The sequence below is a fragment of the Hydra vulgaris genome, chromosome 02 (genome assembly GCF_038396675.1).
Source record: "Hydra vulgaris chromosome 02, alternate assembly HydraT2T_AEP".
NCBI lineage: Eukaryota > Metazoa > Cnidaria > Hydrozoa > Anthoathecata > Hydridae > Hydra > Hydra vulgaris.
In genome coordinates, this window is record NC_088921.1 from 36,208,294 (window position 1) to 36,233,584 (window position 25,291).

A 25,291-nucleotide genomic window follows, 5' to 3' on the forward strand; every position below is an offset into this window, starting at 1 on the left:
TGCAAATGTTTGCGTGACCTAACTATAATATAACTTGACCTTGAATAGCCTGCAGCTATGGCTTTCCGATATTGTTTCTTTGAATGATAATCACTGATGGTGGAATCAATTCATGCCTGGCGGCTTTAACAAAGTAATGATCTGAAAGACCTACTTGGTAATCTAACTGCATCAAAAAAGAGATTGTTTGGTTGGTGCATTGTATGCGCCTTCGTATAAAGTTGGTTTGTTTGATGTGTCCAAATTATTCTCACTTAAATCTATTTCGTTTTGACAAATTTGTTTTGACTTTATAAAGCTTATGAATATTACTTTCTTCATAAGCTTTATAAAGAAGGACACATTAATACAGGGGCAATTCAAAGCAGCCGTGGCGCAGTGGTAGCGCACTTGCCTCATAAACAAAGGATCTGTGGTTCAAACTCCACCTCTGGGTAAGTTTTGCGACATCGGTTTGGAAGGAGGCGTGATCTTCCAATTAAATTCTCATCCGCGGTGCTCTGTGATAAGACCGTAAGGATTTCTTGGAGCACCTAAAAAAAGTTAAAAAAAAAAATTCTCCAGGTGTGAGTGTGTGGAGGGGAGGATGGGTCTCACAGCTTCCACGCACCCCCCTCAAAAATAGTTGATTTTTAAAATTCAAGAAGTAGATGAAGATGAGGAAAGAAGAAGGCTTGAAATTTCTGGTTAAATGCTCCCTCTCGGTACGATGTAATAATCATGAAAGAGTTTAATAGCTTAAAAAAAAAGTCAATATTACAATAAATAATCATTATTAAAATAAGTAGTCAATATTTAAAAAAATAAGAGTAAAGTAAATCATATCACCGCATCACGCTCTAAAAATAACTAATAAAAACAGTTATATATAACAGATGTAAAAAAAAAAAATGCAGCAGATTTAGTATAAGAATTTTTTTTTAAATTGTATCAATAAAAAAAATAACAACTTAAAAATCATTAATAACAAAACATCAAAGAGAAAATCGAAATGATGGCAACATACAATTATCCGACCGACTAGGCAAATAGAAAACACTAATTTAAAAAAAAAAACGCTTACTGTTGCAAAAAAAAATGCATAAACTGTTCATTTTAGCAAATTGATATAATTTAATGACTCACTAAAAAAAAATCATTGTTTATCACTTCAGTTTTGGAACTAACGCACTCAGTGTTCTTAGTGCTATTTTGGTTGTAAAAAAAAATGCTCATTTATTGATTTTGAAACGTTATTTGCCCCAATCTCCAAAAAGATTCAGTTATGCGCGGTTCAATATGAAAGAAAAGAAAATCGAAATGGACGGTAAGTTGTGTTGTGAGTTAATTATGCTATTATGATATTCGAGTAAACGCTGTAAAAAAGCTTTTTTTTTTCGCCCCGAATCATAACAGTAAAAGATTTTTATTTCGTAAATATTCGTAAATTTGTAGTAAATTATAAAAATAATATAAATTTTTTAACCTTAAACTATAAATAAATAATCATTAAAAGCTGGGCAATAAACTAAAATAGACTTGATTGTTGTTATAACCGTCAATATTTTAATGATAGAATGTCTATTAAAATTTAGTATAAGTTGATTCTACATAAAAGTCATTAATATTTTTGTTATCATTGTTCGGTTTTATTGCAATTAAGTGGAAAATTTTTAAATGAAAATTTTTGTAGAACTACACACTTGGCATGAAGTTCCTGCCATCTCTTATTACTTTCATGTATTTAAAGAATCATTTGACTTAATTGATTTTGAAATCGAGGTAAGGAATCTTTTCACTAAAGTAAATTTTAGTTAAGTTAGTAAAAGTTAGACTAATTTTGAACCATGTAATATATTGTTGTGTAATATGTAATATTGTTATGTATACATGTATACATTGTTATGTATACATGTTATGTAGACATGCATACAATTGTTATGTATACATGTAACCATGTAAAATGTTATTAATTATTATAATATATTTTCTTTGAGCTTAGCCAGCATGTTGCTAATTTCAATATGTATCAATAGTCTCTATTAGATAATTATTTTATTTTTGTTATTTACAAATCACAAAATAAGTAATTGTCAATTGTTAAAAATTTGAATAAAATTTGATTTACTTTAATGCTGTTATATTGTTATGTTCTATATTTCTAAGTGATTAAAATAGTTTATGAACTATCATTTTTGTGAAACATTTTTAAATTGTTACTTTTACTACTACTACTACTACTACCACTACTACTACTACTACTACTACTACTACTACTACTACTACTACTACTACTACTACTACTACTACTACTAATACTAATACTAATACTAATACTACTACTACTACTACTACTACTACTACTACTACTACTATTACTTCTACTACTACTACTACTACTACTACTACTACTACTACTACTACTATTACTACTACTACTACTACTACTACTACTACTTACTACTTACTACTTACTACTACTACTTACTACTTACTACTTTCTACTTATAACTTATTACTTCTAGTTACTACTTACTAGTTACTATTTGCTACTTAATACTTATTACTTACTACTTATTACTTATACTTTCTTACTACTTACTTAATACTTAGATACCTATTACTACTACTACTTCTACTACTACTACTACTACTACTACTACTACTACTACTACTACTACTACTACTACTACTACTACTACTACTACTACTAATATGGGGACTATTACTACTGCTACTACTACTACTACTACTACTACTACTACTACTACTACTATTACTACTACTACTACTACTACTACTACTATTACTACTACTACTACTACTACTACTACTACTACTACTACTACTACTACTACTACTACTACTACTACTACTAATACTACTATGGCAACTACTACTGCTGGTTTTCTTTGAGAAAAAATTAAAAAGTTTTTTTTTAATTTATTGCCTCTTAATGGTTTTGAATGGGCTTAAAAGAAAATGTTTTTAATTTTTCATACCAAGTTCAAGTTATTTTTAAATAGCAACAAAGCATAGCTATAGAAAATATAAAATTTTGTTAGGCTTTTTGAAAAGATTTAATAAAAAATATATAAAATCAACCCTCATTAAGTAAAATGAGGTCAGCAAATTATTGCTGACCTCAGTCATTTATAGGTTGGCAAAAAAAGTTGATACAAAGGCCATAAAGCATAGAAATGAGGTCAGCAATTTTTTGCTGACCTCAAACACTTTAAGGTCAACATTGCGCAATGCCGACCTTGGGCTATTTTAATTGTGGTTAGAATCCTCTCAACTCTTTAACTCCAAAACACAAACCTTGATGAATAAGGTTGATGTATGGAGAAACAAATTGAGCACAATACTACCAAGGGTGTTAAGGGGATTGAACTGGGAATCTCTCGCTTATTAGGCAAGCGCTCTATCACTATACCACTACTGTATAAAATTTTGTATTTAATGCAATTTTTGAAAAGATTTAGTTTAAAAAAAATATGTAATAAAAAAATAAAACAAGAATCTGAAAATAAAAATTAAAAAAAACAACAACAGTTTAAAAAGAATTTTTTAATTAACAACAAAAAATAATAATAAATAAGAACTTTTCTTAAGTATATTAAAAGCAACCATTGATTTTACAGTGTAAAAAAACTAAGGATTAACAAGAATTTGAAAAAAAGATATAGCTTATGTCTTATGCCTTTTAAAAATATTTCTCTTTAATGTTATGACATTTCAGTATTTGTATAATACAATCTGTTTGTTTGTAAATTTATTTTTTAAAACTCAAAAAATTTTATATTTATTTTAGGAGGTTAAAACAGCAATTTTGATCATTTTCGGCAGTCGTTGACTGCCGAAAATGATCAAAATAAGCAATTGCTTTTACTCAGTAATTGATCAGCTTTACGTGAATAAAAACTAAGGAGTTTTGCTTAATTTTTTATTCACGTAAAGTTAAGCAATTTACTCAGTAATTGTTCAGCTTTACGTGAATAAAAATTTAGTAAAAAAATAATAATAAAAAGTAAATTTTAATAATACAAAAAATTATGGGCCCTTTTGATTGATCAGGCTCAGGGAAAATGTATTTTCTTCTCACTGGCCCTGGTTACAGTATGACAAAGTACAGTAAAATAGTTCCAAGTCTGCTTTATGGTTAGGTTTTAATGTCTGCTTCTAATTAATTTAAAATTGTTTAAGAATAAAAATTTTAAGCACAGTTATAAAGGAATCAGACAATACCAAACTAACTGCTGACCTAAAAGTATTTGAGGCTAGTAAAGAATCGTCGACTTCATTTCTATGTTATATGGTAATCCATTTGTGTCAAATTTTTTTGCCAACCTCCAACAGTTTAAGATCGACAAGTTGTTGCTGACCTCATTTTTCTAATTCCAAGAGCTGTATATATATCAAGGATGTAGAGTCCTAAAAGGACTCCAGCTTTTTATCTCTGTTTTTTCTTGGTCTCTGCTGTTCAGAAGATCTAAATATGTTGGTAGACATGATCTGCAATGATAAAAAAATACATGAGGTTTAATGACTTGGAACATATTATTTTTTAGCCTAGAGTCCTGGAGTCATTGCTACCATTATACTTAAGAACTCCAGGTTTAAAAATTGATTGTTTCTCTAATCTAAAAGTCTTATCTTTTGAATATTTGATTAAAAAAAAATTAAGCGCATAAAAGTGCACTTTAATAATATTTTTTAGTTAATTTATACTTGATAAATTTTTGAAGTTATTTTTTTACATGACTAATTGTCATTATTAGTTATTTGTTAAGTTTTTAAGTAAAGTTTTTTATTTAAGTTGGCACATTAAAACACAAACATAATTGCATATACCACGTTATGTAAATAAACTTTCATATGTATATATGTATGCATGTATGTAATTTTTGTTATTCAGTATACAGTTAAAACAGAATAAAATTGAAATATTTGTTTTATAGTCATTGTTTCCTTTTTGTTTTTTGTTTTCTTTTGTTTGTATAAGTGCTTTATAAAATAAACTTTTATCCATTTTGTCACACAAAATTATGAATTGCATTCAAATTCCTTTTTGACTCTCAAGTTCTAATTATTCATGAGCACATTTTACTCCTCTGGTTAGAAATGTAAATTGTGCTCATAATTAAGTTTTATCAAATAGGTACCAAAAATTATTTAAATTTTTTTCCTTCAAGAAAGTGCAGATGTTTTGAAAATAAAAATGTCTGTTTTTGAAATATAAATAAAAAAGTTTCATGAGTTGAAATTCTTGCACAAGTATTCCTACAACTTTTCATATTTTCTTGCATAATAATGAAAATAATAAACAAAGTTGAGCAATGGAAAACAATACACAAACATTTTTTTTAGTCTAAAGTTAAAATAAAAAAATTTAAATCTGAGGCAGTAAATTCCTTAAAATATAGAAAATGCACTTCTTTGCTAACAAGTCCATCGTGTATAAATAACAATAGGCCAACAAAGAGTTTTCACTAAGTGTGTAGGACCAGTTTGCTCATGTAGGCCTGTATCATGTATTATATCTAAATTCTCCTGAACAATATTTGATATTTTATTCACAATCAGAAACCAGGTAGGAAGCAGAATAAACTGTTAAAACCCTTCAATGTATCTAAAGGAATAATCTAAAGGAAGTCTTAGAGTCATTCAACAGATTGTAAAAACATTCTTTAGAAAAGAGAAACGAGGCTAACTTAGGTTGAAAAATAATAGACTTCTGAACACCTAAAATCTTGCTAATACCTCTATGAGACTTCTAAATAATTGTTATATAGTTTAACTGTATATTCTGATTTGTATTGAATTATATATATATATATATATTTACAACTTTATTTAGGTTGTAGAATTAAATTAGATTTAAAAAAAAAAAAAATGTAAAATTATTGTTAATTATTAATATAGTAGTATAAATAATTGTAATTATATTATTTATATTTTTATTTTTTTTTGTTTAGGATTTTGAAGAGTCATTGTTAGCTGATGGCTCAGAAAATATTTCAAGTTTTATTCCGGATTTGGTTGTTCGATTGTTAAGGGGATTTTATAAAACAAAAGATGGTCTGCAAATTACGTAAGTAATATGAAATTTTCTTTTATTCTATATGCGTTTCTTCTAAAGGATTGTATTACAAAATAAAAATAATTACTTCTATCAGCATTTACTTATACTAATGATAGGTAAATGAAATTAAATATAAAAAAAATGAAAATATAAATGTGAAAATGTAGAAAAATAAATGGATTATTTTAATTGCATGACAGTTGTTTATTAAGACAACATTTTGTGGTAAAAAATATTTTTATAACTGAACAATAGATATTTCATGCATTGTAAATACTATATTGAATTAACAATCAATATATATATATATATATATATATATATATATATATATATATATATATATATATATATATATATTATATATATATATACCAAATTTTATTTAATTAAATAAAAATGATCCTAGTATTGTTTTAAGACTTTTAAAACAAGCTTCTCTTGAGCTGTTGCTAATATTCTGAAAAACATGCAATCATAAATTGAAAAATAAAAGCAAAAATGATGTCTTTTTACTATCAGATTATTTTTTTTTTGTCTTGTTTAAAATAGTTTTCATGCTTTTTACAACATGATAACTATAAATTTTGAATAAAAAAAACAAAACTTCAGTAAGTATTATTGAAATTTCCATGTTTCCATGAGGAACTATAAATTTAAATATTTAAATATCATAGATGGTAGAGATCATTTTGAATCTACTAAAGTATTAATAAGAATACAGCAAATGTATGGCAAAACCAAGTGTTTGGTTCAGCTAAATTTTGGCTAATGTTCAAGTGAAAATGCTGATTTGAAAAAATCTTAGATTAGCTTTTAAATATTTAAAGAATTAATTTACACTTTGTAATGTAATAGGTGAGAATGGGAGTCTCAATTGCACATAGAGGTATACATGAATAAATTAGAAAGTGTCTCAAATGTACATAGAAGTACACAAGAATAATTAGACTAAATGAAACAAAAGATATACCTAAGCTAGTACTTTACTGTGTTTGTGTGAGTTGAATATTACTTTAAATTATTATATAAACATACAAAATAAATAAACTTCTTTAAAAAAAATGACATCTGCTTAAATCTGCTTAAAATATATATATATATATATATATATATATATATATATATATATATATATATATATATATATATATATATATATATATACTATGTCAGGGTGGCCAGCAGTCCTTGAAAACCTGGTAATGTCCTTTAAATTTGATATGTCCTGGAAAAGTCATGGAAAAACACCCCTTTTAGCAATAAATCCTGGAAGTCCTGGAACTTTTTTTTGAATCAGTTCAATATTTTGTTATCATGTTTTTATCTTTTACATAAATATTATAAATATTGCGTAAATTTCTACTGAATTTATTATGTATTTTCTGAGGTACAAAAAATTTTTTTGTTAGCTGTTACTGTCAGTATTATTAAGATCTACTAATTATTTAAAAAATATAATATATAACTAATATAATGCCTAAGACAAAGAACTGTCATTTTCAAACAGAATAACTATATAACAAAAAATATTCTTTTGGGGTAAAATCTTGTACTTCAAATTTTAAAAAAGCAAGATGCAATTGGTGCAGAATGAATATAGATATTTCTAACATGGGAGTATCTGCCTTGTATTCTCAAGCAACTGGTAAGAAGCATAAATATAATGTAAAGACACATAATGCAGCAAATTCTTTACTGGTAGTTAGTTAGATTTTATTTTAGTTTAAGTTTTTTTTTATTTTTATTTAAATATATGTTTTCTTGAATTTTGGAAAGCTTATAGGAAATTTATTGACTGTATTCTTTACAGGATAGTTTTAACTTTTTTTTTTACATTTTTTATTCTTAAATTTTACTATAGAAAAATCATCTGGTAGGGAAGCAGCTATCAGTAACTTACATTAAAGTTCTCCTAATTCAAAAAAAATAAAAAAAATAAACTATAAATCAGCACAGCCTACTATTGAGGATCTTTAATCTCCAAGGCAGAAATAATATGGACCTTGAATGTAGTAATATCACATTTTTCTTTTAGATAGTGCTAAAATTTAAATTAAATATTCAAATTCATATTCTCCGACAGTACAATAGCATCAAAGTTTGCATTAAGCAAAACAACATGTTACTTTATTAATTTTGGATTAGCACCATACTACCGAGATCCGCATTTTTCTAATGTCAGGGCATCACCAATCTTTGTTTTGTCATATGATGAGAGTATGAATGTTATCTTCAAAAATGAAAAAATGGACTTTAGAGTTAGATACTAGGATTTAAGTTCTGGTGTTTATAAGACCAGCATTGAAACAGATGCTAAGCTCTCTTTATTGAAAACCAGTAGAGAAATTAGAATTTAAGAAAGAATGTAGACAGATTACCATAATGTTATTGCAAAAATTACAAGAAAGATGACTATTGAAGTATTCTTTAGTGAGGAATACTTCATCTTTGTCTCCCAACGAAACGGTTTAAAGTAAGGGAGTATCCCCTATGAAATTCAAGGGTCTTGCTGAGAGATTAAGTGCATTAAATTGGCTTTCAACTGACGATGCAGATGATGCAAAACAACAGTATGATGAATTAGTTGGTGTAGAATGTGTTCAATTAAAAAAAATTTGAGTCTTTTAATAAATTAACTGATTCTGTTGATAAATTTCTTGGTGTCTATTTGCACAAAACTCAAAAGTGTTCAACATTGTAGAAAGTCTGCACTATAATTTTTCTTTTATCTCATGACCAATCTGCAATCTTCAAAAAGAACAAAGATTCAGTGTTAACAAATTTGGATGGCATAACATTAGTTGTCAATGTTATGCCATCCAAATTTTATTTAAAAAATGTGGGGTCCCATCGTTAAGATTTTTGTTAAAACGGCTGGTAGCAAAAGAGTTAACCTTATGAAAGTTTAATTAGCAGCATTTATTTGCTAAACTTTTCATCGGGTACAAGTATTCTCAAAATTCTTATTTAATCATGCAAGAATATATTTAATGAAATTTGTTCTGTAAAACATGTATTGCTTATTTTATTTTATTTTTAAAGTTAAACAATTATTGGTCAAGAAAAGTGTAGCATTATCGAGTCAATTTTAAAGTTGAAGTTGTTTAATGAAAAACTTTTTATTGTCAATTTTGGTAGTTTTTTGATTTGTAATTTTAAGAGACAGGCTTTAATGTAAAATACTTGCCAAATACGACATAAGGTGGGAAGTATTAAATATGTTTTTTAATGCGCGCTGCAACACATTGACAATTTTAATCGCCATCTGTCTTGAATGATTACCATAAAACAATAATTATTGCTTTAATTAACAAAAAGCTGTCTTCAAATTTGTTCAGTGTAAAATCTATAACATTTTCTAGTTAAAAATTTAAGAATTCAACAATTATCTCTAATAAATGATGTCGTTTACCAAAATTCTTTATTAATTAAAATTTTAAGAATATGTAAAATGTCATTTCGATAGGAGAACAAAAACGTCATTTTGATAAACGGCTTAAATAACTTAGAAAAAAAGTTCACATTGTTTACATAAAAAGAAAAAAGATTCAGAATATATAATAAGATAATCAGCGTCTTTTTTAAAAATTTATTATATTTATTATATTTTAACATAAAAATCTTAAATTTATTTGGTTTTCTCGCTCTATAAAAAAATATTGTTTTATTTAGCTTGTTATAAAATTTATAGGAAAGTCGTACGATTGATAATAAATGCTTTTTTTAAAACAAAAACAAATAATATTGATTCGAAAGAAAAAAGTTCTACAATGACATCATTTACTAAAACTCTTTTGAATTAAATGCACTTGAATAAATTATAAAGTCTGTAGATTGCGCCGTATATTTTAAAGACTTTGTTTGATTGGCTAAGATGGAGACAGAAAGCTTCGAGTAAAACGACAAAGTTGTTTTTCTTGATATACATTTATTATTTTGATTTACTAAAAAAAATTCTGCCCAAACGTTTTTTTTTATCATTCTCTTTAAAATGAACACAACTTGTCTCGGCACTTTGGGATCCCATTAAAGGTAGACTAAGTAAGCAAGTAATGTAAATTGGTTGATAAAGAAATCCTTGAAAAGTCCTGGAATTTTAAATTAGCTTTTGGCTGGCTACCCTGTATGTATGCATATTATATGCCAGTAGATACAAGCAAACTATATGGCCCTAGGTACAAAACTTGGTAGCTTTATAAAAAAAGTAATTTATTAACAAATCTGGATTTGTGGTCTGATGTGAGGAAACTTATTGAACATCACATTTGGTACTTAAGTAACAAACACTAATATACAAGAACAAATTGAAAAGCATTTCTTTTAGGATTGTTAAACAATATAAGATACCATCAGCAAAACTTTAGACCATTAAAATTTACTTTAGACCATTAAAAAGCCTTTTCCAATTATATAGCTTGCCATTTTGATTCTCATAGAGTATTTCCATGGCAACACTGAGAATCAAAATAGGATTAAAAAATAAAGATTTTTATAACTAATCACCTGACTGAGAAGCATAACTTTGAACTTTATAGTTTTAAATAAAGTGGGGTGACCCTAGGTACATAAAAAATCCTCTACATAAGTATATAGTATAAAATGTATTATACATTATCATGTAATATATATCCTAGACATTGAAAATAACATTTGCTAATATTACTATTTAAACAGGATCATGGTCCTGGTCACTTACTATGTATAGTTAATTTCTTGAAAGCAATCTTTATTATATTACTCTTTATTCTTTGTTTTTTTTAGACTGGAAAACTATAATCACTACCTAAAAGATCTGTTAGATTTTCATTACAAGAAAAAACAAAACATTGATAATCCTGTTGAAAAGAAGGATTTCAAGTAAATTGTTTTTTAAATTTATAAATTTTTTGTTTGTCTTTTTATAATTATTTTTATCAAAATTGAAGTGTGTATTCTCTTTCTTTAGGAAGGTATTTTTGTAAAGTTGTTAATCAAACCTTATTATAAGATATTTTTAGCTTGCAACATAGACATTTATGATAATTGCTATAAATACATCATTAAAATGTGTTTAACTAAGTACCTTGATATTGGAGTCAGAAAATGAGTTTGCTGACCAGGTGGTTATTTGTATAAAAAAAGTGCATTAAATAACTTACCAGGAAACAATGAAACCAGTGAACAAACTATCAAAAACATTAATACTTGTTTGTTTTCTAACAAAGAGTGGTATCGTTCTCTGACAAAGATTCTTTTTTTAAAAAACATGTATATATTTAAAAACTCATGTTATATAAGCTTTCAAAAAAAAAAATCAGGTTTAATTTTTTTTTTTAAAGTTTTGTATAAGTGAGGATTTTTTTTCTATGTTCCGAGGCTGATATATATATTTTTTCTTATTCCAAGGGCTAATATATATATATATGTTTATTAAATCTGTTTTTCATTCTAGTTAATATAATTCACTACTATTCTCTTTTTTAAGTTATTATTTAGTTCTAGAATCTTTTTTTAAACAGATATCTGAATGCAAAAATCAAAGTTGAAGTTTTATTATCTATGTGTAATTGGCGATTAGAATTAGAGGATGTCATGGAGTTGACTAAGGTATTCCCTTTAAAATATCTACATTAAAGTTTGTTATAATATGGTAATGAAAAATAAAAGGTTTTATCCTGTATGGCATAAGGATTACCTTTTATTTTTAAATAAATATCAGCAAAAATCTTTAGTGATATTACTAATAAACTTTAATCTCAGTTTAATGTTACACTTATTTTATCCATTATATTATAGAACATTGATTCTGATCATATGAGAATCGATCCAGTTGGTACAGATGTTGATGGAAATGTATATTGGTATTTTTATGGAACTCGGTTATATAAAGAAAGTAATTTTTCCAAAATGGAATCAGAAAATGTTAAAACTAATCATACTATACCGACCAAAACAAAAAGTGGAAGACCAGTTCGAAAAAAAGCAAAAGTTGATGCAACTAAAAATTGTAAAAAGTAAAATTCTTCTTTAACTTTTGCTTAATAATTTTTTATTTATTAATTTCACCTTATAGCTCCAGCGGGGGCCACTACAGTGGAGGAGGCTACTCAATTTTCTTTTAACTTTGTTTGGAGCTCTATTGAACATAATTTATGAAACATGAACCTTGTTATATGAGGCTGTTGCACAGAGAAACATTTTGAGAAGGTACTTCAAGAAGATTTGAATTTGAACTCCAAACTTCTTGGTTGTGAGAAGTGTTGAGTGTTCTACAACTAGTCTACTTATTGTAGTTTAACAGAACTTTTAATACTATCTCATAAGTTCGGTCACTATATACATTCTAATCAACTCATTGCATTTTTACAAATTTAACTTACCAATAACATAATATCACAAATTTAACATCCAAATAACACATCACAGTAGCATACCACAATATCACAAATTTAACATCCAAATAACACATCACAATAGCATACCACAATATCACAAATTTAGCATCAAAAATTATGAAAACTAGTTTTTAAATGTTATTTTGAAAAACAACTTTAATAAAAAAAAAAATTATTAAAAAGCAAAAATCAAAAATTATTTTTAACAAACAAATTTATATAAATAACTCTTAAATACAATAACAATAAATAACTCTTAAATATGCTAATGTTAAATTTTATCATTATGTTTAGAGTTTGTTTATTTGAAGTGGCAATATTCATCATTTTGAAATTTTTATATGCAAACAAATTTAAAAGTGGTAACAAATATTATTAGAGAAAAAAAAGTTTATAAAAATTGAAATACGCATGTATTTTTCAATTTATTAAAAAAGCCATGTTTTTTTTAAACCCTTGTATATAATAAACATTAGTGATGAGTATATAAAGCACTAGAATGTGATTTTTATTGAGGAAATAAATTGCATGATGAAAATTTAAAAAGAATTGTTACTAACAAAATTAGAAGCAGTGTATTAATCAATAATATGCAGTTTGGTTTAGGCCAAAAATGAAACAACAGATTCAATATTTGACAGTTATCATGGCTATGTACGAAAGTGTCACAACAACAAAATAAAAGATAGGGAGAGAGTGATAAAGTAAAAGAAGTTCAAGTAAAGGCTGTTGTGCATCATGTTTCAGTGTTGAGTTCTTTTTATTATTGTTTCAAAGCTTTCTTTAAAGAGTTCAGTGCTGGCTTGCCTTTTTTCTAATGAAATGATTTATGCTTGATTGCAGAGGCTGAAGAAATTTTATTATTAAAGCTTCAGTGTTGGAAAGATGCAATGGAAGCAAATGGGCTTAGGATAAACTTAAGACAAAAATAAAGCATTGTAAAGTCAAGAATGAACAAGTAGAAAATACTGAAAAATGGCTACATGGATTGTGTAGGAATAAAGAAAACTATTGCTCATACAATTTCTATGCTATGTTCACAAAAGATGCTGTACAATACTTGCAAAAGGTGCTCTTAATATTGCTAGTTTTAAAGAAAATGTATTTTTTGGTGGAAAGGTCATGTATTGGTAAGGGTTCGTCCATAAATTACATCACGCAATTATCAACTGTTTTAGACCTTCACTCCCCCCCCCCCCCTCCTTGTCACAAAATCGTAACACTTAAGTAGCAAATTTTGTATGAATCGTCGCGACCCCCCCTCCCCTTCTTATAGCGTGGCATGATTTATGGATGACTCCTAAGTATTGTCATCTCAAAGATATAAGTGAATCAGCTAATGGAACAAAAGAGGTTCTAAGGGCAAGAATAAGGTAGGCCTGAGTCAATTTTAAAAAAGTTATCTCTAACTCTAACAGCAAGAGGTGCACATGTAATGCACTGCTTGCTGATGATGATGAGGAGGAGGAGGAAGGTGGTTGTGGATGAAAGTAAAACATATATTGACATACAAATCAAATTGGCTCTAGAAAGCGTTAAAATTAATCTTTTGTGTGTTGTCATTATTAAAATATGACAAAGATAGTTTTCACCATTTTCTCCTTTAAAATTGTTTATTGAATGTTTTGTTTACAATTTTATTTATATCTATTGCAATAGTTATTACATATGAAATTATAATTAAAGTTCATTATATTTAGCAAGCAATCTGATTTAAACAATGGTGTTGATACTGCAAGTTCAACAAACAAAACATGGTCTCTCCATTGTTCTACTCTACAGGATTGGGATGACTTCTTGAAAGAACTTCAAAGTAAAAAGAATAAGAAAGAGAAAGAATTGTTAGATGCGATCGTTGTCCTTGATGTCACCATAAAAAGACTATTTAAAGAAAAGGTTAGTTTTATGATCATTTGGTATTTGTTATTGAGTATTTTTTTAGTTTTAAAAGTATACAAATTATTTTTTGAGATGCATTTTTTTAAAGGAAGCTTTATATAATCGTAAGATGTTATTGATGGCTCCACGGAGATGTTCTGATAGAATTACAATGAAAATGAAGATTAGAGAGGAAGAAGAAAAAATGCAAGAAGAAGAAAGACTACTTAAAAATTTACAAAAAGCTAAAGAACTAGATGAAAAACACAAACAAGAAAAAGAAGAGAGACTGAAAGAACGCAACAGGCGAATATTAGAAAGAGAAAAGCTTCTTGAGGGTAGGTTTGCATTTATAAAGCTATTGAGAGTAGGTTTACATTCATAAAGCCTTTTGAGATTAGATTTACTATTCATAAAGCTTCTTATAAGGTTATGTTTACATTTTCCAATTTTATTTTAAATATCTTATTAAAATAAAATCAATACCACTACAATATAATTACTGCAAATATTAGATTAAAATATTGAAGGAAAATGTAAAATGCCTAATTATTTAGTTTTATAATTTATTAATTGTAGTATAAAATGTATTTTATGGATTTGTTGATATTTTGAAAGTATGAAATACCCATTGCAAAGCTTGTTTGCTCCTTATCATCAAAAAAAAAATTATCTTATTTTGTATCAATTACTTTTCATAGATGAGTTTTTTTCGGGAATTCCAAAAATTCGCTTAAAACTCTTTTAGGTTTTTGGAAATTTCAGGACGTTTTTTGCTATTGATTTGTGAAAAAATATATAAAATTTTAAATACAACAACATTTGCATTTAAGCAAATATGTTTTCTATAACTGAAATTTTCACGAGATTAATTTTCTCAATAATTTTTATTTGCTTTTTTTTTCTTTTTAGTATATTCAAATTAACTTTTTTGAATATTAGAAATTTCTTTTCATAAGAAGTTAATTGATCTAAATTCTAAAAGTTTAAAAGTTTACAAAAGTTTTTGTTGTCAATTATTACTATCAAAAAAAAAATTATAAAATGCAAGTTGAGAGTTTATCTGATATTTCTGTGATGAAAATATTAAAAACAAGTTTCACTGAATTGGCTTAAAGAGAAAAATAATAACGAAGAGTATTATTCAGTCTATATAAGAAAGTTAGATAAAGCTGGAGTGGTAAGTTTATTCCCTAACTGAACATAAAAATATATAATTTTGTCATAGATATTATTTGGTTTGATGTTTTAGATATGATGTACAAATTTGAAAATGTTCTGAACAACTGCTTTGTATAAGCTGCAAGAACGATAAGATGGAGCTTTTCATGCTGATCTTGTTTTTGATATGAAAATAAAAATGCTTTCGCTTAACATAGATGAGTGCTTCTTGGAAAAATATAAGATGGTTCTTAGTATACTCGGAGCATGTTTTTGCAACAAAACTAATAAAGTTGAATTAAAACACTATGCATCATTATCGCTTGTTATGGTAAATGCCAAAAGTCTTTTTAATGCTGTTATTCATTTATTTAACCAAAGTTCAATTCCATTAAGTAATCTAATTTCCAATTTATCAAATTCTACCGATCATATGAGGGGAAAAATTAGTGGGTTTGAAACAAGATTAAGAAAAGTGGTTTCTCACTTACTGGATATTGATGGTCATATTTGTCATCATGCGCACAATTTTATCAAAAAATTTATTTTTTTCTGCAAGGTAGTGGAAAATTTACTGGATGATATCTACATTGATCTTAAGTTTAGCCCCAGATCTTCATACATTTCTGAAAATACTTTGTCAACACACAGGTGTCACATGCAACACTCCAAAGCAAAGGGTTTTTTAACGGTGGTTTTCTGTTTTAGATTGTACTCTTCCTATGCTTGAGATGATGCCTGCTTTACCTTTATTTTGTTCTTCCTGGTTATCAAAACAGGACATCTCCCTGTATAAAGATGAAAGTGACAATGAGGCTATCAAATGAAAGTAAAAAACTAATAGAAAAAATAAAATATAAAATGCAGCAAAAAAAGCTAATAAAATAAGGTGGTGAAAGAAAAGCTACAATTGTTAAAAGTTTATTTTTTTAACATAATGAATCATTACTTTATATTAATTTGAACATTGAAATTCTTCCTATTTTTAAAACATTTTACCTTTTGAACAAAAAGAACTATTAGTTCATTGAATTTATGACGAGCAAATTGAATTTAATAAAATTGGCTTAATAAAACAATTTTAACTTAAGCCAAATTTTTATTAAGCCAAAGATGATAAAAAATATAACAGGAACAAACTTGAAATTCTTTAACCTAAAAGATAAAAAAATGTATCGTTGTTCGAATAACATATATCTTGAAAGTAATGCTGAAAAATATTTGTCAAGAATATTTATTCAAAATCCTGACTTCAAATCATCATTTTTTAAGACCTTGCTAAAAGCTTACCTTGAATCACCAGTTTACTTACTTAATAAATTTCCTTTTAACAACCCTTAATTAAAATGCCTCTCTGCATTGATCCAATGTCTCAAGGTTACTAAATTACAGAAAGAATGCTAAAAAAACTCCCAACTTTCTTCTTACTGTAGATTAAATAAAGTAGTTTTTCATCGAGAAGTTATGCAGCTTCAGATTGATATAGCCCTTCAGCTCATATTTGCTGATGGAAAGCCTGTATGTCTTGACTATTGGTGGGCAGAAATTTTTAAGTGTAAAAAATATTTAGAGCTTAGTAATATTATTAAGGCATGCCTAAGTATATTTAGTAATCCTCACATTGAGCAATCATACAGCACGATGAACACCATAGTTAACAAAAAGACAAATCATATTGATACTTTAATGTACTCTTTAGTTAAGTATCAATTATTAGCAAGCAAGACCATAGTGCTTGGGTACTTTAAAAGACAAGATATATTGCATGACCAAGTTAACAAAAACATCTGTGGTCATTTGCAAACTGCATGCAAATGCTATATTAAAAAAATGGAATTTTATCAGTAAAACGGAAAAGTTAAAGAACTTTTTTTATTATAAATTCTACGCAAAAAAAAGAATTGGCTCACATGAACGGTGCAAAATAGATAAAGAATCTATTATTGAAAAAAAGTGCATAAAAAAAAAGCTGATGAATATTTTGCAACAGAAAATTATAAGAATAAAAAGTATTGATTTCTGAACCATTGTCTGACATTTTATATTAAAAAAGGAGATAAATTATTACGCTTTGCAGGTTGTTTATGTAAAACTGAGATATATTTAATATTAGAGAATTTTAGAGAAACGTATTTATTCAGTAGTTTTTAGTTACTTTATTTATCCCTTTTCCAACAATCCAGAATTTACGCACATACCTTCCTCAATTTGTTGACTGTAAATTTTTCCGGGGTTTTCCTGAATTTTTATAAAATTAATTTTCTGGGATTTCAAAAATTCATCTATGCTTTTAGGAGACTGGAATTAGTTGTGTTTACACAGTTGTATTGACAGCAGTTGTTATATAAGCAGATAATCAAAAACAATAATTGTCAGCTCTATTACAGGTCAAGTTAGCACAGAAAAACAATAATAATTGTCAGCTCTATTACAGGTCAAGTTAGCACAGAAAAAAGAAAAATGTTAAAATAATACTTTACCTGGTTTGTAATTGTCCTCAAATGATATACTTTTATACAGTTCATGAAAAAATGCATGAAAATGCGCTAAGCTATTGTAGCTTTAAATACCCCTCTGTTGCAAGGTAAATTCATCAGTCATAAATTTTACACTAGTAAATTCAAGTTTTAAAAGTTTATTAAAACATCAAGAACTTTTCATTTAGTATAAGCTTCATTATAACAATATGAATATAATGTTGGAACAATTGAATAAATTTTTTTTTATGTTAACAATGAACAAGAGTTTATTAAATATTATGTGCATGTATATAATTATAAAATATAATAATACTATAAAAATATTATGTGCATATATATAATTATAAAATATAATAAAACTATTAAAATAAAATAACATAAAATTCTCATCATATTAAGAACAATCTTTTTAAACTTTAACAGTGTCTAATAAACAAAATTAAAAAAATATATATTATATTAACCTTTGAAGTATAATTGTTTTCTCCTGAAATACATAATTAAAAAGATAGTTAGATAGAGTTTTTATACAGTAAATTATGTATCGTTAGTTTCATTCTAGCTAGAGAAGCTATATCAAAGCATCTCTATATCCTACTGTTTGTTTATATATTTAGAGCGAGCATTGCGTGTTATATATTTATATATTTAGAGCGAGCATTACGTGTTATATATTTATATATTTAGAGCGAGCATTGCGTGTTAAACAACGGGAAGAACAAAAGTTGAATTTGGATCCTGATCTTTTACATTCTACCCGAATAACAGACAGTGTGTCAAGCAGTAATAAAAAAGTTGTGTATAGCGATGACTCTGACTCAGAGCAATATGAAATGCTTTATTCAATGGAGAGAGGTATGTTTTGTATTTTATTTATAAAATATCGGTTTTGTGTTACAAATTATTTTCTACTTGTTTTTTTACTTTTTTTTTTTTGACTATTTGAACTAGTTGTTCATGCAATGCTGGATCACAATGACTCTTGGCCATTTAAAGATCCTGTTGATGAGGAAGATGCTCCAAAATATTACACATATATTAAGGTAAATTTTACTATCAATATGTTTTAAGTTATGTTTTTTTAATAAATTTTTATAAAAAGTTTAAAAAAGTCTTACTATCAATATGTTTTATTAATAAATTTTACTATCAATATGTTTTAAGTTATTTTTTAAATAAGTTTTTATAAAAAGGGTGTTTAAAAAGATTGTGAGTATGCTCTTTTTAAAGCTTGGAATGTGCTAACAATTTTTTAAAACATACTTTTTTTGCCTGGTTTGGTAAAGTCTTGTGTTTATAAAGAGACTATTTCTGTATAATATAATAGAATATATTTAGACTATTTCTGGTTTCATTTAAGTTCTTTATTTCTTAGTTTCATTTAATGAGCAGTGGGGTGTCAAGAATTTTTTAGTGTTCAAGATAAGTCATTTATGGTCATAGGCGAATTCCAATATGTTTATACTGGTTTTAAATAACTTTCAAAAGGTCAAAGTGATTGGAGCTTTATTCTATCCAAACTCAAACTGCCCCTGACTTATGTTTGAAAATTTTTTATCAAAGATTTTATCGAAAAGTTTCTAATTTGTATTTTACAGTTTAAGCAAAATTAAGTTATTTTCTAATTTAGACCACTAAGAAAACATTTTTTTATAAAAACTTTATTTGCATGTGTCAGCATTTTGAAGAATAGTTATTTTTAAAAAGGTTAAAATTTTCCAATATCTTTATTTACAATGACTTAAGTATATTTTATTTTATTTATAAATGATTCATTAACAACAGTCTAGGTCAGGATTAAATTTACCTGTATGCGGCCATCACACATCTAATATATACAAAGATGTGCAGAAACTTTATGCGCATTGATATCTGATGGCATGCATTGCACACATATTCTTTTCTAGTAGTGCAGTGTGATTTTAGTCATTTTTAGATTTAGAATAACTTTTTTCAGGTATTTTGCACTGTGTTTTTCTTTATTTAAAGTTGGTTAAAACTGCAGTTAATTTCTTTAGCCAATTGATTTCTTTTGAAAATGTAAATTTTAAAATAAACAAGTTGCTTGGCGCAAGTCTTTATATATCTATTTTATTCCTTAAAAAAAAGTTCATTAATGTTTGTGGTATAATGTAAATCATCAGTAAAATATAATTTTATAATTCACAAATGAAAGATTATAAAAAAGAGAGTAGTCTTTTTCATAATCATTTGTTAATTAACAATCTAATTATACTTTTTCTTGCACTAGAGATTGCTTTTAAAGCCTTTTAAATGAAAAAATTTAGTTTTAAAATTTAAATTCTTTTTCATTATTAAAAAAAATGTTGAAAATAATAAAATTGTGTTAAAAAAAACTCTGTTTAATAATGATAGTTTTTACATGCAAATGATTATTTACTAGCATCCAATGGACCTAAATACAATAGCAGAAAAAATCAGAAAGAAGGTGTACCAACAAAAAAGCGAGGTATATTTTTTTATATTTAGGATTAAAAAAATCAACTTTTCATTAATCTTACTATTTGCTTATTTCAATTCTGGTTTGCTTTATGGTGACCTTTTAAATAAAAATCAGAATTAGCTGGTCAATTAGTTTTGTTTTTTTGTTTTCTCTTTCTTATACTCTTGTATCAATATCGCCTGTTTATTTTAATAACTGATAATTGCTACTTGCGCTTAATAATTCTATTTAAATATGTTGGGATTGGTTCTAGTTTGTATCTGATTTTTATGCTTTGTGCAGTTAAGTTTTATTTTTTTATTGAGATCTATTACATGATAAGATCTTACTATCATTGTTTACTTTTAAAACTGGTAGTTTCTAATCAAAGCAGATACTTTAATAAATTAAAGTTACTGTTAATTTATTAAAATAAGAAGTTGTATTTTTTAAAAGAAGACTTAAAAAAGACCAATATTGTAAACACAATGTTATAAACATAATGTTAGTTTACTATTATTACATAATAAGATGTTTTTTTTGTTCTTGTTGTTGCTAATAAAATTATATTTTTAACAACTTTTTCAATTTATATTAATTAGTTTTTGTTTTTAACATTGAATCATTCTAATATCCATATTATTTTAAAATAATTTATATTTATATTTTTATTTTGGGGCTCATTAACATCAGTTTCTAATGCTTTTGAAACAAGCAAAATTGTTAGAAGAAAAAGTTGAAAGCTTTATAAAATTCTAAACATTATTCTAAACTTTAAAAACGGGGCACCCAGATATAACAGATTAGGTTTCTAAAAAATGTGTACAACATCTAGTACCCAACTTTTTAAATTACAATTAAAAAAGTTGGGTACTTTTTTGGTTAACTTTTTAAATAACTCGAATGAAATTTAAAACATGCTTTATGCCTATTTTTATATATTTAATGTGAATTTTTGAATTTAAGTAATTATTTTAAATTTAGTTTGAAAACGATGTTCATCTTATCTTTGACAACTGTGAAATATATAATGGAACCACAAATTGTAAGTTATTAATACCAGTTTAGAAACAAGTTAATTTTTACCTCGAAATAATGATTAATTGCCTTGTTATGATTTTAAAACCTGTTCGAAAAATCTTTAATTATTTAAGCTTTCACTAAGATCTTTAATCAATTATTTCAGCATTCACTAAAATGGCAATGAAGCTAAAAAACGTTTTTCTTAAACATATGAAAAAGGAATTTCCTCCAGAATTAGATGATGATGACGAAAACTTTTTTATTAGTGATGAACGGACACCCAGGTCTAAAAGAACTAAAAACAGAAAAAGCATTAATAGCATGACTCAAGAGCAAAAAAAAGTAGTTACACCTGTTACTGCTATTAACTTATTGAATGCAGTAAGTACAGGTTTGTCATCTAAATCAGTTCAATCTGATTTAAAAACACCAACAATGTGTCAAGGTATGTTAACTGATGCTTTAGAGAAAAAAAATTTATTTGAATTATTACAATGCATGAAAATTTTTATAATTAAAAATTATGGAAAAATAATTATTTTTAATTTTTTATTTGTTTTATATTTAGTTTAAAATATTTTATGTTACATAGATAGTAAACCTTTCGCTAATGGTCAAAACAGTTCTACAAATGCAATGCATCAAGAAACTGGGGGAGTTACTCGCCACACTGTTTACTTAAATCAAAGTAATGATTCGTTATTAATGAACCCACTACACCAGTTGGCAGATACAGCTTTGGCTCCATTACAGGCAAATTCAAAAGTAGTGTCGATAAACACCCTTTTAAAAAGTAATTCACATCCCTATAATCTTGTTCCTGTGAAACAACAAATAAGTGACTTGACGCCACGTATTAGCACTGAATCAGCGACTGTTCGCGGCCGACCGCGAAAAGCTCTTGTTGTCACGACAACGACCACGCCAAAAAATAATTCTGTGTCCTTGCAATCTCCGCAGTCAGATTCAAACAACTTATCTAAATCGCACCCAACTACAATTACTTGGAATGATCTTAAAAGACAGCTTATGTTGCAAATGAAAAGTGCAGGAGTAAATATCGCAGCCGATTCTCCCAGATGGGAACAAGTGAAAGAGCAAATTATGACGCAAATGAATGGGCTCGGTGGTAACATCCCAAAAGTAATATTTACTCAACCTTCACAGCAACTTATAAAACCTAGTCCGATAATTAACAATATAACCACAAGTAAGCAATTATTTTTATTGTATTATTGTTTTATAATTTATTTTAAAATACTGCTGTTAACTTTAAAGTATATTTCATTTCAGCACCAAGTGGTCAAATGCTTTTGTTTTCCAACGTTGTAAAATCAAGAGAGGTAATTACGTCTGCGACAACACCGATCGATCGATCCACTTTTCCCATCCTAACGCAGATTGATCATGTTGCTCAGCCTAGTCATTCTAAAGTAGAAAGCTGGTTAAATTCTACTCGCGAGTTCATTGGAAAAGATTCGGAAAGTGCAACTAGCTCACCTCAATCATTTCACACTTCGTTGCCTATAATGAGCTCTATGTCAAATCCAGTTCGCTTACTTCCAGATTCGTCGATTTTTTTAAGAAATCCCTATGTTAATCCTGTAGATAATCTGCGACCCAATAATAACGGCCATTCTTTGCCTGCATCAATTAAGTCTATTAATGATCTTCAAAAGGCAGCGCAGCAGGTTGTTGCAATAAATCAGATTAGTTCCAAGCTTCAAGAACACCTTGGTAAACCTGTTGATTTGAAGTTTGCAACGTCGGGTGTCACATCGCGAGAACTTAGAATTTCTTCGCCTAGTTTTAACCAGACTTCCAATGAGTTGGCTTTAAAAAAGCAGTTGAAAAATATTGCAATCACAAAATCTGAAATAAATGTTTGGAATCCACAGGATATTTCTGTTGTAAATCAGCTTATCGAAAAAAAAGTAACAAAATCTTTACCCATCGTTTTCCATCCGCTTGGTCATCACTTAAGTACAACATCTTCGACTTTAGTTGGATCCTCGGCGTTAAGTAATGCATCTTTTATAGCGTCAACCACCAGACAGTTTGTTGTTTCTAAATCTCTATCAGTTTTTTCGTCGCATTTTAATACAAACGCTTTGGAAACTGCTAATGTTATGCCAGTTTCTCGAAACATTAGTTTATCTCAAGTGCAAGAAGCAAACAATTCGCATCATATTTTCACAAACAGTTCCCAACATTTCACTCCAAAGATAAATAAAGCACCTGTTTTAATCGCTCCTTTGTCGACTGGTCAACTACGTCTAAATATAAATGCCACAAATTTTATCAAGTCACCAAACAATGACCAGGTAGCTCTTCCTAGTACCAACAGTCATTCGTTTATGCCACGAGTTTCCTCTAATAACATAAACGGAACAAATAACAATCCTTTAAAAAAGTCTGAAGGGATACCACAAACAAATATTTTACTTACTACAAACTCTTCTGTTGGGGTGTTTCCCAGGTCGCAAACTGTATCAATAATTTCAAATACAAGCACTCTAAACGACTCACATCATCTTTTGAATGGTGTTTCTAAGTATGATAATTCAACCGCAAAAAATTTTATAAAGTTAGCACCAACATAATATATTGCAAATATTATTCGTTTTTGTTACGCTGTTGTTCGCATAAATAACCTTTTCTGTAGATGTATATTGACATTTTTATTGTATGTTAATGTTCGATAGATGTTTTTAAATTTTTTTGTTTGTTTGTTTTGTTTTACTTGTACAAAGTTTAAATATTTAATAAAATGATGTCATTTTTTAAAAAGTTATTTTCCAGGTAATGAAAATTCGCAATAGATCAGTAACGCACAATGCCTCAAATTTTATGAAAGTGGCCCAAAAATAATTTTAATAAAATAATAATAACTATTTAACTACTAATAATAACTATTCACTACTCAAGCGTTATATTAAACAAAAGAATAGGATAAAATGTATAGGATTTATTTATACTATTTACTCTCGAGTTCTTAATTAAAGAGGGAGGACGTTTATTAATTTTTGGAGAATTTTCCCACCCACTCCAAGTTTAAGACCTCTCCCCCCCCCCCCTCCCCCATATACATTTACAAATTTTTACTTGTTATCAACAACAATAACAAAAAAAAATCAGTGAAAATAGGCCTTAAAAATTAAGTAATAATTATTTCAGTCACTGACAAAATAAAAACTTTCAGTGTAAACAGGCTTTAAAAATCGCCGACCAAGTATATTTGTCAAATGCGCAAATCGCATTTAAATAATTGAAGACCTGAGATCAAGATCGTTTGAGGTCCAAAATAATCGAAAATTGAGATAATGTGCAATAATGTCGATAGACATGTTACGCATATTGTCTTATAATGACTTTTCATAAAATTAATGTTGGAAGCAGTGAAATTAGCACTTTAAGAACAATAACGTCCTGAGATCAAGAACTTCCTCAGTCCAAAATAATCGAAAATGGAGATAATGTGCAATAATGTTGATAGACAAGTTACGCATATTGCCTTATAATAGTTTATCATAAATAATAATTATTTAATTAGCACTAATGTTATTATTTTCCTGCCTAATAATTAATATTTATTATTAATGTTGGAAGCAGTGAAATTAGCACATTAAAAACAATAACGTGCACGAAACACTAACATAAACAAAACATCTACAAAACGCATTCATAGCTCAGATTAAAATATAACAAAGCGTTACACAAAACAATATAAAAGATGTATTAAAAGCTGGCAGAATATGAACACTTCTGTTGTTATATAAAGTAATGTGTATTTATTAATTAAATTTATTGAATTTTAAGTAAATAAGTATTATAGTGCCTACAAAGCTACAGCACAATAGCTATC

At 27.2% G+C, this 25,291-nt stretch overlaps 1 protein-coding gene across 1 annotated transcript; it reads left to right on the top strand.

Moving 5' to 3' along the window:
* The first annotated feature begins 1,061 nt into the window (after positions 1-1,061).
* On the top strand, positions 1,062-24,216 carry LOC100209514 (ras guanine nucleotide exchange factor R). The gene is made up of 15 exons (XM_065790746.1): positions 1,062-1,306; positions 1,673-1,761; positions 5,958-6,073; positions 10,829-10,924; positions 11,566-11,653; positions 11,843-12,060; positions 14,142-14,337; positions 14,429-14,657; positions 18,648-18,815; positions 18,912-19,003; positions 20,365-20,430; positions 21,388-21,448; positions 21,590-21,871; positions 22,019-22,636; positions 22,720-24,216. The coding sequence occupies exons 1-15, from the start codon at positions 1,279-1,281 to the stop codon at positions 24,027-24,029; spliced, it is 3,657 nt and encodes a 1,218-aa protein (XP_065646818.1). The 5' UTR covers positions 1,062-1,278; the 3' UTR covers positions 24,030-24,216.
* The last annotated feature ends 1,075 nt before the right edge of the window (positions 24,217-25,291 follow it).

What these genes read in the sequence shown, in the direction of transcription:
- LOC100209514 (XM_065790746.1), top strand. Translation starts at nt 1,279, where the DNA reads ATGAAAGAAAAGAAAATCGAAATGGACG. An exon ending in GCAACTAAAAATTGTAAAAA is followed by an intron (nt 12,061 to 14,141) that starts GTAAAATTCTTC and finishes CATTATATTTAG; the next exon opens with CAAGCAATCTGATTTAAACA. An exon ending in AATTAACAATATAACCACAA is followed by an intron (nt 22,637 to 22,719) that starts GTAAGCAATTAT and finishes ATTTCATTTCAG; the next exon opens with CACCAAGTGGTCAAATGCTT.